The sequence below is a fragment of the Anarrhichthys ocellatus genome, unplaced genomic scaffold (assembly GCF_004355925.1).
Source record: "Anarrhichthys ocellatus isolate YVR2014 unplaced genomic scaffold, GSC_Weel_1.0 scaffold100, whole genome shotgun sequence".
Lineage (NCBI taxonomy): Eukaryota > Metazoa > Chordata > Actinopteri > Perciformes > Anarhichadidae > Anarrhichthys > Anarrhichthys ocellatus.
In genome coordinates this window covers 812,937-830,452 of record NW_022280130.1, presented here as the reverse complement: position 1 = coordinate 830,452, position 17,516 = coordinate 812,937, and the positions used below count along the sequence as shown (strand labels likewise).

The 17,516-nt window shown below is 42.4% G+C and overlaps 1 protein-coding gene across 2 annotated transcripts; it reads right to left on the bottom strand.

Moving 5' to 3' along the window:
• Positions 1 to 798: 798 nt before the first annotated feature.
• p3h1 (prolyl 3-hydroxylase 1) lies at positions 799 to 16,200 on the bottom strand. 2 transcript variants are annotated; one of them, XM_031875956.1, is made up of 15 exons: positions 15,665 to 16,200; positions 11,682 to 11,834; positions 10,736 to 10,925; positions 10,515 to 10,646; positions 8,307 to 8,446; positions 6,804 to 6,893; positions 6,667 to 6,719; positions 6,448 to 6,575; positions 5,647 to 5,774; positions 5,402 to 5,497; positions 5,149 to 5,299; positions 3,410 to 3,527; positions 3,247 to 3,322; positions 2,106 to 2,246; positions 799 to 1,658 (listed from the first exon to the last, which is right to left on the bottom strand). In XM_031875956.1, exons 1-15 carry the CDS (start codon positions 16,103 to 16,105, stop codon positions 1,155 to 1,157), a joined length of 2,541 nt encoding a protein of 846 aa, XP_031731816.1. In that variant the 5' UTR covers positions 16,106 to 16,200; the 3' UTR covers positions 799 to 1,154. The 2 variants fall into 2 exon arrangements, with proteins under 2 accessions (XP_031731816.1, XP_031731817.1); XM_031875957.1 differs by lacking the exon at positions 5,402 to 5,497.
• Positions 16,201 to 17,516: the final 1,316 nt, after the last annotated feature.

The window sequence follows — 17,516 nt, the reverse complement described above, 5'->3', positions numbered from 1 at the left end:
GGTCAGGCACCTGCTGGTATTAGAGGGCCACGGTGGCGCCGTCAGGGTTTGTTGATTGTACCTTGCTTCAGGCGTAACACTAAAGGAAAGTCACTCCCTCACTCCCCTTGGAACGAAGATTTGTGAACACGTAACCTTCCTGCTTCGACATGCTTTGTTTATCTGTATTTCATTTTAATATTTCATTGTCCCCGTGTTCTGTCACATTTGTCTTATTATACGTAGAGTACAAGTATCTAAAGAAAATGTACACAAGTGCAGTCCTTGAGTAGACATACCTTCTTACTTACCACCTCGGTGATACACCGTTGATGGTGTGCTTCCTATCGACTGAGGCTCTGTGGGGACGAGCTGAGGGCTGAGATTGAGAGAACTGTTAACTGGTATCTTTTGTGAAGAGCAAAAAATAAAAAAATAATCACAATTTAATGAACAGCAGCGTCCACAGGGAAAACAGATACATCAGTAAGGGCCTTAACTTCAAACTTTTTCCTTTTCCCAAGCAGGCCCCGAGATTTATAATGTGACAGTGCTGAAATGTGCTGAGCCTTCAAGGAAGTCAGAGAACAATGAGCACCGGGGCTTTGAATTATTCAGGTTGAAATCAAATCACAGCAGGACTTCCCCCCCGAAATCTTGAAGCTCGCCACCTGAGGATTTCTCTTCAAAAGTGAATTTGTTACGGTTTGTTAAAATGAGGAGAGATTACTGAGCGGCGCTTCCACCCTGACACCCAGTGTCGGCTTGGAGTATCGCATTATGTTTTTGCTTCATTTAATGAAAACTCACCACAATGTAGAAAAACATCACTTTTATTTATTTGTCACACGGTTGATCTGAGTTTCTCTCAACAGAAACGTTCTGCTTACCCCCCCCTTGCCTCTTTAACCTTGGCTTGGTTCCAGAACATGTCATCACGAATAAAAACAAAACACGGAGAATCCAAAAGGAGATGAAAGAGGGTTCCATCTCTACAGACGCAAAACCTTTGGATGCCGAAACAAAGGTGGTTCTAGCAGATTGTCAGTTTGATTGTCAAGCACTCGTTTGATGATTTCAGTGACAACTCAACCTTTCACTCCGTTTTCATTTGACCACCCACAGAGAAGTAGAAAATAGTAGGAAAATAGACACAGTCACAGGTGCTTGTTTGATCACAGCTCCTCCTTGCCGTTCTGAGGGTTCGAGGCCGATGTGGCGTCGGCTTTGTTTTTTTTTGAGTCCTTCTTGGCTGCAACTTTTACCGTCTTTTTCGCAGCCGGTTTTGCATCCTTTTTGACCGCCTGCTTGGCTTGCGTTTTAACTGTCTGTTTCCCATCTTTTTTAGCAGCAGGTTTGACTTCGTCCGCTGTCTTGGCCTTCGCTTTCGGAGCGGCTTTGACTTTGGCGCCTGTTTTCGTTTTGCCGACCGGCTTCGCCTCCGCTTTGTCCTCCGCCGGGTCGGCTGGTCCGTCGGCCTGTGCGTCTGCTGGCACGTCCGGCTTCTGCTCCACTGGTTTGTCATCTTGCTTGCCGTCTGCGTTTCCCGGGTCAGCCTGTGTGGGAGGTTCGGGCGTTGTCGGTTGGGGCTCGGAGGCGCCGCTCGCCTCATTTTTGATGAACTCCGCATTTACAGGGGTGGCAAACATGTTCAGCATATCCTGAGCTTGGATTCTCTCCTACGGTACAGAAAAAAAGAAACATTTGAGGGATAACAAGAATGGAAAATTAGCCAATTAAGGATGAAAATGTAAAGACCAAAAACTCAATTCATACTAGATTAGATTCATGATGTTTGTAGAAAATGAGCCACTGGCTACTGGGGAAATGATTGTTCCATTAAGATATTAAGGTTGAAATGAGGGTGCACCCTATTACATTATTTATGAATTGCCTCTTTTAGTAATGAATGATGAAAAGAATAGTACAAACTCAATACTGTTTTATTACTGAGATATTAGGAGGGAGAGTTTTGCAGTTGTCACAATTTCACTTTCATGAGTTTTGTGTTTCTCTCACGTCACATAAGTACATTTAAAAAATGAATTGATTTTATACACTAACGAATGCTGCTGTTAAAAGCTACTAGTAGTATGCTGATGTTAGTCCACAGAGATGGCCCGTACCTTTTCTTCGTGAGCAGGATCCAGGGTGAACCACAGCGCCACAGCGCACCTCTGGCCCATGGTGACGGCTCTGACGCCGTGGGGGTTTTCCTGCCCCGCACCGAACCCGACCACGCGGCCGCACTGTGGACGCACCTCGGCCTGAAGTAATCCGAGAAGATAGACCAATGCGACATTTAACAGCAGTGAAGCTTGAGATTTGTCATCTCCGCCAGGAGATTATGTGTTTGGTCCTGTGAGTGCGTGCATATGTCTGTCTGTTTGTCTGTCTACGGCTAATCTTGCATATTACTGGACACACACAAGTCATGTGATATTGGACCTCTTGTGGATGCGGTAATTCATAGATTTTGGAAAAACATATATTATACAGAAACTGCTTCAGTTTGTTTCTGTTTCGGATTACAAATTGTTCTTCTCTTGATTTGCACCCCTCCTTAAGACAATTTTAAAAATTGATATATGTATGTATGTATGTAACGATCACTTATCAAATGACAAACTGAATCCAAGCATTGATTACAACAGAGTTCGACTTGTCATGTCGATTGGAGGAGAGTAAGCTGTTCGCAGCCGGTGGGCAGCAGAGTCCTGCAGCGTGTTTAGCTGACAGAGCTAACGGCTAACAGGGCAAATACAGTTAACAGTGCTAACAGCTAACTGGGCTAATACAGTTAACAGTGTTAACAGCTAACTGGGCTAATACAGTTAAAAGTGTTAACCGCTAACCGGGCTAATACAGTTAACAGTGCTAACAGCTAACTGGGCTAATACAGTTAACAGTACTAACCTCTTCCGGGTCTAATACAGCTAACAGAGCTAACAGCTTTACGGGGCTAACATAGCTAGTAACTAAACTAAACTAGTGTAGCTGCTCGGCGCCGATGCAGACAGCAGCATAAATTTAAAACGAGAGCGCATCTGTTGTGTTAAAAAACACGTCTGATACACTTGCGGTGTATTCGGGCGGCAGATGTGGTTTTTATTCATTCAATCAAACATTACAGCAGTGGTAATTGCAAATACACCTGGTGGAGATTTGCACTCTTTTGAGTGCACTTTCCAAATTTGTATTTGTTAAATCTATACATGCAGCACAGGTTGAAAAAAAGATAATGGAAAAAAATAGCTGAATAGTTACCGTGACTGTTTTAGCATCCAACTCAGTGAAAATGAATTCTCCTCCCTCAAAGTCATTGTTTAGATAAAGGATGGCACTGCAGGGGAGAGACATCAGGGTGTTACGTGGGGTTGTCTGGTCGATGGATAGACTTTGTAGTGTTCTCCTGTGTGTGTGTGCTCACCTGTAGTCTCTGTGTGTGTATGCAGGAGGTTCCTTTATACACTCGTTAAGCTCAGAGATCAGCAGACAGTTGTCCACGTGAACAGGGTGACTCAGGTCCTCGCGGTCCCCCTGCTTCTCTGAATAAACAACAGACAAGCAAAAAGAACATTTTAGACTGTGATCACACAACTCAAACCATCCAGATTCTTTTTAGCCAGCGTGGACTCCACTCTCATCAACCTGTTTACCCTTTGCAGCAGCAGAGAGCTGTTTTCAGCAAACTAGGCCTGATAAACCCACTCTACTCTACCTGACTGGCAACAAACAGCAGACAAAGTTAGAGACCAGCTGGTGAACATAACGGAGCATTTAGCAGCTTAAGAGCAAGATATTTTTCTCAGGAGTTGGTTAAGACCAAAAAACTAGAATAACCGGCTCCCCCGACCAGTCAAGTTGCAGTTAATAGCCAAAAATGTAATGTAAAATTATTATTTTATCCTGTTAGACATTTGTGTGAAAAAGTCATATTTAGCATATTAGTTCTTGAGTTGTGGCCAAAAACATGTTTTGTGAGGTCACAGCGACCTTGACCTTTGACCACCAAATTCGAATTACTTCAGTCTAGAATCTAGAAGTGGACACTTGATCCAAATTGAAAGAACATCCCTCTAGGCGACGCCTAGTAGGCGTTCCTATCGGGTTCACGAGAATGAGACGTATGTATGGACAAACAGACGGACAGCCCGGAAACATAACGCCTGCGGCCACGGCTGTTCCCCTCACGTAGGCATAAAAAAGTAAAATAATCGATTTATTGGATATTCATCAGGTAGGCGGAGACATGACACAGTGCTATGTATTATACTAATGATATAAGCTAATGCTACATGGCTAATAGCCAGTGTTGGCTAGGTGTGTAAATAGGCAATTGTCACCACAGCACCTTTATGAGGTGCTGTCTGTGCTTTCTTCTGCTGCCCTCTAGTGGCCAGAAACCATCAATGCAGCTTTAACTTGTGAAGGGATCCAGCTTTAAGTCCATAATTGTGACCACTTTTTTCGAGCCAACTAGTCATCACAACAGAGGAGGCAGGTAACATCAGCAGCTGTTAGCCTCCAAAGCTGGTCAGTTTTTGATTTCAGTCAAAATATGCACACTCCTACAAACTCATAGTGATTATCTATGGTGAGGTAATGTAATGTAAATCTATTTTACTCTAAGAAATACAACATAATTGCTACACGAATTTAGTGCTTGCTTTTGCAACAAAGTGCAAATACGTATATGTTCATGTCCTCTCTGGGCCAATCAGGGACACCTACAGCACTGTGTGCCACTACGTTGTGACCTGTACCAGCCTCCATACCAACCATCACACAGCCTCATGGGGGGTGTAGTATTTGGAGCTATTTGCCATACAAAACTTGAAGAAATATCGTGATTACTTAAAACGGTTTTTAATTGAATGTAATTTGTTTGGGGATGGGTGGTGCATTAATGAAAGGAATTGGTAAATTTCCCGTCCATAAAAAATATTTTGAAAACTTAAACAAGACTTATATACTTCCTAAATCCGACCCATTTTCCTATTTTTTAAGACTGAACCTTCTGTTGAAGGATCTAACAGATGTGATAGATCATTTTATGAATCAACCAACAGAGAAAGACCGAGTCACAACGTCATCACTGGGGACAAAACCAGTGGATGAGTCTCTCCGACAGACACAACGCCAGCAAACTGTCCCTGGCTGACTTACCATCGATGGCAGAGCGACAGACCAGGTGTGAGTAGGAGAAGTAGAGCGGAGCGTCCAGACGGAAGTACGACTCCAGCGCCTTCTTCACCTTCTCGCTGAGGTCGAAGAACAGACGAGCGCTCTTCAGCGGAACCGTCCCCTCCTGTCCGAGCTGTGGGAGGTGGAAACACCGGTTAACAGCAGCCACAGGGACGAAACTGACTTTACTTACTGTTGCTATGCTTCAAAAGACGTTGGCCAGGGGACTAGAGACCTTCACGGCCTTCAGGACAGTGACTCCCTGGAACATCTCACTGGGGGAGTGGGGGGAGGGGCTCCCCCTGTAGCCGTCACCTTTCAGAGCAGCTGACTGGGAAATATGCACAGCATCAACACTCTGATAAATGGTCCGCTACGCTCACCAGCTAGTTGCTAACTTGTGTAGTTTCCCATCTATTCATATGATGCTTTCACAAAGGAATAAAGCTAAACTCAGCACGCTGTGAGTGTATCACTCACATTGGAGAGGCGTTGCAGCTCCCTGCACTCGTCCTCGCTGATCACCCCGTCCAGCAGCACCCGCTGAGAGCCGTTCAGCTGATTGGCCGTCATGGTCACCTTGATGTCATCGTGCAACAGAGCACCACCTCGAGGAGAAAGGACGCAGGATCAAGGAGAGTAAGGAAACACTGTTTGTAGTTGAGAGTGTAAACGCTAACAAATATGGATTGAAGTAGAATATTTCGCTAGATAAATATGTGTTGTGAATTTTGGAAACGATTACATTGATTTATTTTTTTCAATATATTGTGACTTTAACGCTCTGGAGTTATTGGAAATGTTTGGATCACACCAGTCGGAAACAATCTTACGTAGCCACCGCTGGAATCTAACACTACAGATAGTATAATACTATTATTACTATACTAAGCATTGTGTACATTCCTAGAACATGTAGTTATATTGATGAGTTTCATATTGTGTTTATTGATCACTCTGCTTACTATTTGTCGCTGTCCGTTGACGGGGGTGTGTGCTGAATTCATGTCTTTTGTCTCCCAATCCTCTGTCCCCTCAACAACTCCTTTGGATTGCATATGAGCACATGAGCCCGTTGTGAGCGTCTGTGTAGGAGCATCTCACGATCTGAATAATGGGCCCTTTAAATAGCAGGAATATACTTTCTCCTCTGACTTAAGACCAGGTTTTTGGGCGAAGGTACGTTGGCGGAAATTTTAATTTCTCAGGTACTGTAGTTAACTTTCAACCGTAGTTTGTTTAAAATATGAAAGACATCGGGTTCTCTTGTGTAATATTCACCTTCCGTCGGCACTATAATCATGGCCATATCCGAAGAATCCTTCTTCTTCTCCTCGACCATAGTCTCAATCTCCTTCATGAGGTTTCCGATCTCCTCCGTGATCCTTGCCGCGGTCTCTTTGTCGGCCCTGAGACACACACACAGGTGGAAAGACAGAGGCCATGACATCGCTTCCACAGTATGTGTGTGTGTGTGTGAGGCGTTCTCTTCTATCTTACTTCTGCTTGTCTCTCAGCTTCTTAGGCATGACATCTTCAGGGGTCCATGTGTCCTGAATGCCAAGTGACAGTAAAAGGCACCAGTCAGATACCAAATAGGCAAAATGTGATCGATAACGAATGACTTATTCACTCACTGGATCTACAAAGGTGATTCCGAAGGCTTCGTATCCAAAGTAGAGCAGCTCTTTCTCCAAAATGGACTGCTGAATGTGCAGTTTCACCACCTGCAGGTAAAAAAAAAATCAATTGAAACCAGCCTGCAAAACGGCTCCAGGAGATATATCCATAAGATACCATGTTCCATTGAAGGTTCAAGTGCAGAAAACTATGGGGCATTTACTGATCTCTGGTTGTGAGCAGCCTCTAGTGGTGACCAGCGGAACACAGCGCTCATAAAACATAAAGAGGCTGTTGATGTATGCCTGTGCATGGACTTTAAATAGCACATGAGAGGTCTGTATGAACAGAGCACAGATGAAGAAGGTTAGAACAGGAACATCCAGTGGAGGAAAACACATGTTTAAGCCTTTATTTGATAGCTAACCATAAATACTATCAAAAGGCAGGTTTGATATTCTAAATTTAGGTATTGGAGGCCTCATTGCACAAAAATATCTGAATCTCTGAAAGTCTGAATCTCAGTTTGGCTTTATGGAATTATAGAAGCATGTTTCCCAACTGCATTCAGTGGGAAAGAAATCGTACTTACCTTAGAATAGTAATGTAGCTATTACAGAACCGTCCTCGTTTAGGGATTGCCCGAGTTAGGATCCCTTTGTTAGGAACCCTTTGTTAGGAACCCTTTGCTAGGATGGCTTAGAGCCTGTTCTGAACTCACAATAACCATGTGTGGCCATGACAACCAAGATGGGGAACAACATGAACAATGAAATACAACGGTTGAAAGGCTACTCAGACCGTAGGATGACGTTTTTAATTTTCTGGACCACAAAAGACAATTAAGTTAAGTAATTAATAAATGAATCACAAAAAGGCGGGGCTCCTTCGAGGGTTTAGGAGTCACTTCTGTAATAGGAAGCATCTTTAAAACTTAAGAGCCATTAGAATATCCTCCTGGTCCCTACAAATTAAAGTAAATATGTTTTGGTTGGTGAATTCATAATAACGTATATTGCTTTGCATTTCCGATTAACCTGCTACCTTTTCTTATTGTGGAAAGCACAGCAACCAATAACTATGAGGGAAACACGACTCAATTGGTTTTAGGTTTTTTTCAGCATCTCCCACACCAACTTCCTTGGGAGTGTTTTTATTCCCAAACCGAGCAATGGGCTGGAGAGCCATAAATCTCAGCACCCTGCATCATTATTGGTATCGATCAACAACCCTATTAACCCGCTATAAATAGTGTAGAGTATGGACTTTCGGAGCCTGGGGCAGTAAAGGAATTTCACTTATTGCTTCTTTTATAGGCAGCAAACAGTTTATGTGCTTTAGATCATCATCAGTGCTTTTTTAAATGTCCCTCTTGTGCCCTTGAGTGCATTTGAGTGCTAATCTTTCTCTCACCGTGTGTAGTCTGGGCTGATTTACTGCCGGTCATTGTGGATTAAGAAAAAAAAACACGCACTCGCAAGGCTCTTCGCACAAAAGCCTCTGGGTCGTGTGAGTCGTACCTGTCTGGCCTTTATAGGTCGCGCCTTGTCTTCGCCCAGCACGGCAGAATAATAGGCCAGGTTCTGGTTCATCACCTCGTCGTCAGGGTGGAACAACAGGAAGGTCTTGGCACACTCTATGGCCCGCTCGTACTTCTCACCTGGAGAGAGGGGACAGAAGGGGGAGGGGTTTGTAGAGTTATTCTACAGACATGCTCTCCTAGCATTGCATTGTGGGAAGCGTGGGATCGAATGTTTATGGAGTTTGATTAGGGCTCTGTTTCAAAATGGCATACTAACATGCTATTCATATAATTATGATGTAAAATTGAGTACCGTATTTTCCGCACTATAAGGCGCACTTAAAAGCCTTTAATTTTCTCAAAAAACGACAGTGCGCCTTGTAATCCGGAGCGCCTTATATATGGATCAATTGGTTAATTGGTTGATCTATACTGGTTGTACACGGCGCTCTGTCAAAATGTTTCAGTACGACTGGTAAACTACAAAGCCGCACCGCTTGCAGCATTACGGCTACCGTAGTCAGGGGCGTCGCCGAAGTAATAGCGGTAAACACCGGTACTGTGCTTACTCCTAGTCCAACACCACTTGTGTGTATAAAGACCCCAAAATGGCACCTTTCAAGAGACACGCTTACGACGCTGAGTTCAAACTCAAGGCTGTCAGCTACGCAGCCGAACATGGGAATAGAGCAGCAGCGAGAGAATTCAACATTAATGAATCAATGGTACGGAAGTGGAGGAAGCAAGAAGATGACCTGTGCCAAGTAAAGAAGACTAAAAAGAGTTTCCGAGGGAACAAAGCGAGATGGCCACAGTTAGAGGACAAACTCGAACAGTGGGTTGTTGAACAGCAGTAGCTTCTATTCTATGCGCCTTATAATCCGGTGCGCCCTATATATAAAAACAGTTCTAAAATAGGCCATTCATTGAAGGTGCGCCTTATAATCCAGTGCGCCTTATAGTGCGGAAAATACGGTATGTCTTGAGTTCCGACTGCATAGTCCGTGGAATGCATGTACGGGATAAATGCTGGATCAATGCTGCATTAGCAAGAATTTGAGCTTACTGGACCAACTCACCCACCCCAAAATACATTGCGACTCTTCTCACCGTGCATTGGCGGACTGCAATGACTACGAATGATGGCGCGTGACGTTAAGGTACAGTTAAGAGGAAAAACCATCACATACATACAGAAGCCCTGAGAAAATGAACTTCTGGTGATACATTTTGTCTGATCTAAAATATTTTCTCTTTAGTTTCTAATTCGTTTCTGACTTAAGTACACATGGAAAACAAATTCCAGGACAATCTTTGTATGTTCTTGAATTTTTGTAATCTGTAAACTTTTTTTTTTTTTCGCCGAAGTTACTTTAATGTTCCATCTGACATACTTCAGCCTCTGCTGCTTCAGTTTTGACTATTCTTTTTCAAGTCTGGCTCAACTTTATTTTATTTTATTTATTTGGTCCCAGTAAGAAATGCAAGATGTCAGGGAGATTTAAAAAATGTAATAGCTGAGATAATTGAATACATTTTATGTAACATGTTTTCAGAATAAATAGCTACCAAAGTCAGACATTTTCTATACAGAACTAGTCTCCACCTTCTTCCTTGTTCCAATGCTTGATGCTGATTGGCTGTTATGTAAATAACAGATGCATTGCCAGTTACTTTAATGAGGAGGGGTCACTTGTCTGTACGCTATTTAAGTGTCATCCGTACAGCATAATTGTAACACTGATGAAGGCCAGAATGACATCTGATTATTCCTTCTTCAAAAACACATATAGGTTGGAACTATTTTTGCTGGTCATGTCTATGAGAGGGCAAACCAATACGAGGGGCGTAACTAGATGTATAAATATATGTATTTCAACATAAACATGCTTTTTAAAAGATATACAACCTAACAAAATAACGTTCTACACCGTAAAACTTAATTTAAAGGCTGTAGACTTCACAATCCAATATTAATTTCCATAATCGAACACCGAATCGAAATGGAAGCCCTACTGTAAATAGAGCGACCCTCTGTCATCATCAGTCAATACAATAAGGAAGCGTGCCAGTAACTCTACAGGGAATAATTTTTTTAAATGTTATTTTCACAATATTCAACAAAGATATGAGGCCACTTCCATGGCGGTCGAGGACATTGGATAAATTGTAGGCTGACAAAGACAAGTGTTGTTGTCGGACTCACTGTTGTAGTAGGAGAACTGCAGGTAGTTGAAATGCGATGGGAGGAAGTCCTCAATGGGCTTGTCTTTGCCGGCAGTTGAGGCCAACTCCACCGCGCAGTGCTGCTTACAGTTCAGCACCTGCATGTAGTGGTCTGACAAAAGGACAAGGGTCAGCAAATTATCAACTTTCATATGAGTCGTTTCTGCACAAACCCCGCCCCCAAAGGACGTACTGTCTCACCTGTCATGGTCTGGAAGAGGTCGGCGCTGTACTCCATGTAGTTGTACCCGTCGTAGTTGTAGGCCCCCTCGCACAGCACTCTGCACTCCTTGTCGGCGGTGAAGTGCTCCTCTACGGCCACCTCGAAGTGATCCGCCGCCAGGCCGAAGGAGTCGTCGCTGTAGTAGCTCTTCCCCAGCAGGAACTCGGCCTGAGGAGAGACAGATTGTCACCATGACGGGGGGGGGGGGGGGGGGGGGGGGGGGGACAGTTGATGAAAATGACTACTGCTGTGACCTATAAAAGCATCCTTTTCTAGGTAATAGCAAGGCAATAACAAAGTGCACACAGAGTTATTACAAGGACTGCTTTGGGTTTTGTATTTAGCCTTTAGTTTGAATCTGAATCAGATTATTGCCAAGTAGGTTTTCACCTACAAGGGATTTGCTTTGGTTCATAGATAAGAAACATACATATACTGTATAATAAGTATAATCATACTATAATAAGAAATAATAATAGAAATAAATAATACTAATAAAAGTACAGTCAAAATACATTTTTTTTAAAGTACATTTTGAAAAATGGTATAATATAACAGTTAAAAAGCTTGGCAGGAATGGGCAAAATATATATTACAGGGGATGTACAAAGGTTCACAGTATTAAGAATAAAAAGAATGTGCAGTGTACAGAGATAACTGACCAAAACACTTTTATTTTCCACCATATTCTACACTTCTTTACAGCTATCGTCCCATTTGTGTAGGTATTTGTAAAACCTCTGTGACAGTTTTACTGCAGAGAATGGACTATATTTCTGAACTGTGCTCAACCACAAAGTGCTGGAACGTGAGCGCAATAGATAAACGCTACAGACAAGCAGACTCCCTCAAAAGACTGGCCTTGAGGCGAAAAAGGCCCAACAAGAAGGCCATAAACTCATCAGAGGAGGCGTCTGCTCTCACCATATGTGGCTTGGCCTCCAGATCTTTGAAGTCCTCCGGCTGTACTCCTGCCATCATCCTGTAGTAGTCCAGGTTCTGCTTCATCTCCGTGTGATCCGGGTTGGCCAGGAAGAATGTGTTGGCAGCTGCTACTGCCTTGTCCAGCTTATTGATCTGGAAAATAAACGTAATACCCACACAGGCGTTCAGGTCCTCCCCTCTGATCTAAGGTGTGTTAGTCAGCAAAACCACCTCAAAAAACCTACAGACCCTTTTTGACAGGACTGTTCTCTGCTGCCGTGGGACGGCGTCTCTATGTGCCTCCCAAACAGGGTTTAGTCTATCCAACCTTCTACAAAGCATGGATGCTAATTTTGCTTTATATGCAGCTCTTTGCTAACACGTTAGCTATAACAACCTCATACACTGAAGCAGCAATACATTCTTTTTTTTGACCACTCGGGGCACCGGAGCAAAGTATGAACGCAACATAGATATATTATCACTGTATAAGGTTGTTATGGCTAACATGTTAGCAAACTGTAGCTTATTCACACATCCAGCAAGCACAGATTAACATTAGCATCCATGTTGAGTCATGTTTTTGTCCTCCTGCCGAATGTAACTCCATTGTTCACTCTCTTTTAACTCTGTTTTGGTCTCCACCAACTCCTGAGTGAAATGTCTGGCTCTTTAGCTGCTAATTGCTTCACTGTGCTCACCGGCTAAGCTAGTCAACTTTGTTGCTGGCAGCCGTTTGTGGCTACTAGCTAGCATACAGTGGTTGTATCAGAGCTGTGAGAGGAAACCATAACAGTAAAGTTGAGGGTAAAGCAATGAGCAGAAAATGCTTCTTTTCACATTGCATCATCATTTGTCCCATTCTTCATAGAAAAATGTGTATATTATGTCTCAGTTGTACTTGACTAAACTGACCAAACTTATTCAATCCGGCACGAAAAATAGATTCTAAGTTTAAACCAGTCCCCAACGATGAGATAAGTTGCATAGAGCTAATTGTTAAAGAGGCATTAAGTAATTTGTAGTTTATATTGACCTCTAACATCGACCTGCAGGACTTGTAACCACTTATTTCTAGGCCTGTGTATTGGCAAGATTCTGGCAATAAGATACGTATACAGGGGTTACGATTCAATAGATTGCGATACTGTCAGCGAGGCGATATACAGTTGTGTGAAAAAGTGTTTGCCCCCTTCCTGATTTCTTATTTTTTTGCACGTTTGTCACACTTAAATGTTTCAGATCATCAAACAAATTTAAATATTAGACAAAGATAACACAAGTAAACACAAAATACAGTTTTTAAATGAAGGTTTTTATTATTAAGGGGGGAAAAAAATCCAAACCTACATGGCCCTGTGTGAAAAAGTGATTGCCCCCTAAACCTAATAACTGGTTGGGCCACCCTTAGCAGCAACAACTGCAATCAAGCGTTTGCGATAACTGGCAATGGGTCTTTTACAGCGCTGTAGAGGAATTTTGGCCCACTCATCTTTGCAGAATTGTTGTAATTCAGCCACATTGGAGGGTTTTCGAGCATGAACCGCCTTTTTAAGGTCATGCCACAGCATCTCAATCAGATTCAGGTCGGGACTTTGACTAGGCCACTCCAAAGTCTTCATTTTGTTTTTCTTAAGCCATTCAGAGGTGGACTTGCTGGTGTGTTTTGGATCATTGTCCTGCTGCAGAACCCAAGTGCGCTTCAGCTTGAGGTCACGAACAAATGGCCGGACATTCTCCTTCAGGATTTTTTGGTAGACAGCAGAATTCATGGTTCCATTTACCACAGCAAGTCTTCCAGGTCCTGAAGCAGCAAAACAGCCCCAGACCATCACACTACCACCACCATATTTTACTGTTGGTATGATGTTCCTTTTCTGAAATGCCGTGTTACTTTTACGCCAGATGTAATGGGAAATACACATTCCAAAAAGTTCAACTTTTGTCTCGTCAGTCCACAGAGTATTTTCCCAAAAGTCTTGGGGATCATCAAGATGTTTTCTGGCAAAACTGAGACGAGCCTTTATGTTCTTTTTGCTCAGCAGTGGTTTTCATCTTGGAACTCTGCCATGCAGGCCATTTTTGCCCAGTCTCTTTCTTATGGTGGAGTCATGAACACTGATCTTAATTGAGGCAAGTGAGGCCTGCAGTTCTTTGGATGTTGTTCTGGGGTCTTTTGTGACCTCTTGGATGAGTCGTCGCTGCGCTCTTGGGGTAATTTTGGTCGGCTGGCCACTCCTGGGAAGGTTCACCACTGTTCCATGTTTTCGCCATTTGTGGATAATGGCTCTCACTGTGGTTCGCTGGAGTCCCAAAGCTTTAGGAATGGCTTTGTAACCTTTTCCAGACTGATAGATCTCAATTACTTTGTTTCTCATTTGTTCCTGAATTTCTTTGGATTGCAGCATGACGTCTAGCTTTTGAGGATCTTTTGGTCTACCTCACTTTGTCAGGCAGGTCCTATTTAAGTGATTTCTTGATTGAGAACAGATGTGGCAGTAATCAGGCCTGGGTGTGGCTAGAGAAATTGAACTCAGCTTTCCAAAGATGTGATAAACCACAGTTAATTTATGTTTTAACAGGGGGGGGGGAATCACTTTTTCACACAGGGCCATGTAGGTTTGGATTTTTTTCCCCCTTAATAATAAAAACCTTCATTTAAAAACTGCATTTTGTGTTTACTTGTGTTATCTTTGTCTAATATTTAAATTTGTTTGATGATCTGAAACATTTAAGTGTGACAAACATGCAAAAAAATAAGAACTCATGAAGGGGGCAAACACTTTTTCACACAACTGTACATCGCGATGTTTTAAAATCTCACTATCATTGTATCATGGCATAGTATAAAGACACGGCTCCATTCACCACACTACGGAAGCCTTCATTCTCTACGGCTGAAAATAGATGACAACACTGTTATCTAGCGGCCAGGTGTTTGAACGCAACACAAAATGAACCACTGTCTGCCACGCATCTTAGGATGTAAACTATTTATCCAAGACCGATAGTGTATTTGAGAATCGATACTGTGTCACAAGTATCGCAATACTGAAGTCTATCATTATTATCTTACTCCCATATTTATTGCCTTCTACATAATCCACATCAACACCCCCCACACCTCTCAGTAGCCTGTATTTAAAATAAACAATGAAGTATCATTTTCAGCTCAAAACCACTGGCTCAAACGGAACTTTTGGCTCCCAACCATGTAATTATCAAAGTTGTGAAAGTCTGAAACCCCAGCAATCAGTTTGGTTTTGAAGGTTGAGTTTTGTGATTTTTTATTTTTTGCTGAATAATGCATTGTAGGCTCATTTATGTTAAGAAATATTATAGCAATACGCTGTAATTATATTTGAATAATTTTCTCCCACTCCCACATATTTCAGTGACAACTAAAAATTCTGCAACAACCTTTTACATTACGGTGCTGCTTTCAAGTTCCGTCTGAGGGTAGTATTTTTCGATTAAACGCAATCCAAGAAAACTGAATGTGAAGAAAAAAATAACAATATCGTACAAAAATGACGGGAAACCACTTTAAAGCATTTTTTTTTTTTTTGGGCCATACTGATTCACAACTTTTATTTGTTAAGCGCTACATTTCAATCTCAGTTTTAAGACTTTCTATGCTTTCTATGTTTGTCCATCTCACTTTGCATCTAAAGGTACTCCGACGTGCCAAAGCGGCATCATTTACCACCTCGTCTTTTGGCCAGTTTGTGTTTGTAAGTAGCATTTGAAAGCAGCACGTTAGGCCTTTAAACAGCTGGATCCCAAAAACTCTCAACGGCAAAGACTCCACAGAAGCTGACTCCACCTTAAGACGTGGCACGGTTTCTCTCGGTTTTGGGGGGGTTGGGGCTTTTTTTTTTTAACTTACACTGGAAAACATGTCTGCAATGCGTGATGCGTTTTTACAACGGGACAGCCCTGACTGGAGCTCAATAGCTGCATCACTTAGCTAACTTGTATACCTTAAAATATGCGACTTGCAGGTAATTATACGGGGTCCTCTTCCTGAACTCCAGCTCCAGTTCTTCGGTGACCTCATGCATAGTCGGGGTACCCAGTTTGTCAGTCTCGCAGGAGTTCACGCAGTCCGCCCTTTTGAGGACTTTCTGGAAGAAGCCCAGGTCCTCCACGGAGCCGGCGCCCGGCACGGCGACTTCCACGCCGGACAGGCGGTCGCCGAAGGCGGTCTGGTTAGCGCAGCTCAGCCGGCACTGAGCCTTCACGCTGCGGACCGTAGCTTTGTTCATGAGCGCCTTCTCCATGTTCAGGATCACAGTCAGCCAGTCCCCCTTGTAGTAGGCTTCCACCGCCGTGTCGAAGAGGAAGTCGTAGGGCTCCAGAATGTGCGAAGCGCACAGTGGAGCAGTGAGGCAGACAAATAGCAGCGCATAACGGAGCTCCATGGTGCTAAAAGTGTCTGGGCTCTGCAGCCCGATCCAGGAGACTAGAAGCCGGTCAGAGAGAAGAGGTGTTAACTTCGCTCTCCGGCAGGGACTTGTTTGGAGGCGGGGCTTTAGCACAGTTGAGCCCCCTACACACACACACACTCGCACACACACACAAACACACACACACACACACACACGTAGTTATAATAATGTAATATAGAGCGTCACTACTGGGGGAAAATGCAAGTTAGTACTGACTTAAGTGTAAAATACTTCTTATATACAGAGCATATAGTAGAATTGTGTAAAATGTTTATATCAGCTAAAAAAAGTAAAAATAAGAGCAATACATTTCACTTCTTGTTCTGAAATGGGCAAAATCTGCAAAAGCAGCCGGAGAAAACAAAAGAGCACATTTGACACCGTATGAACGTGATATTCTCATTTAATTATATTTTTCACAGTATTAAAACACATTGACTTTGCGTAATTTTGGTGAAAGAAGAAGCCGTTGTTATAATATAGACAAGCAGATCTTGTTATTAAAACGATATTTTATTGTTCTGTGGAGCATAAACAAGCCACAAGTAAAAAGCTATATAATATGTAACCTATTAACATGTAAAAGAAAATTCATCAAAATGTCATACTCATCAGACCTGGTCAGAATTTACTTTACAAAGAAATCTTATTTCAAAACAGCATATGAAAACGTGTTATCGTAACATAACATTGATCTAACAAGAAAAGGTTGTATTGTTTTTTATTAGATACGTTATAAATAGTTACTTCTTTTGTTATGATGAAATAAGCAGGTATGTAATATCATTGCTAAAAATAGAAGTGTTTTGTTATTAAGAAAATTAATGTTATAAGACATTTTCTTATCACAGGAAACCTGCAGATGCATTTTCTCAATACATCGGAGCAATTTATACACAGACCAGTAGTGGTAACTAAGTACATTTACTCTAATCTACTTAAGTATACATTTGAGGTACCTGTTGTTAACTTGAGTATTTCCATTGTCTGTTACTTCTAACCCATTACATATCAGAAGCATATGTAGCGGAGTAAAAAGTACAATATTAGTAGTACAATAGTGTAGTTACTAGTTACCTGTGAGATCAAATTGTCACAAAGGTGAAAACAGGACTGTCTTTCTGAGCTAATGAAAAAGTTGACATTGATCTTGTAAAATCAGCACAATTTAAAACACCACCCATTGACTGTATATTGTCAAAAGCAAAACTTGTGTAAGTGTGACCGCAATGGATCATGGGGGAAACCATGCCAGGAAATGGCAAGAAACCCCAAGTCAAGACTATTACAAGTCTAGTACATCAGAACACCCGTGAGTATATCCGATGCCTCTGTGGTTTAATGCAGTGTTAAGCTGTTGATGTGACACATGTATCCCAACAAC

Excerpts from the sequence above, each read along its gene's own strand:
- p3h1 (XM_031875956.1), bottom strand. The coding sequence starts at position 16,105 with ATGGAGCTCCGTTATGCGCTGCTATTTGTCTGCCTCACTGCTCCACTG. Across the intron at positions 10,647-10,735 it reads CCTCTTCCAGACCATGACAG|ACCACTACATGCAGGTGCTG; the intron begins GTGAGACAGTAC and ends TCCTTTTGTCAG. Across the intron at positions 6,576-6,666 it reads AAGCTGAGAGACAAGCAGAA|GGCCGACAAAGAGACCGCGG; the intron begins GTAAGATAGAAG and ends TGTGTGTCTCAG.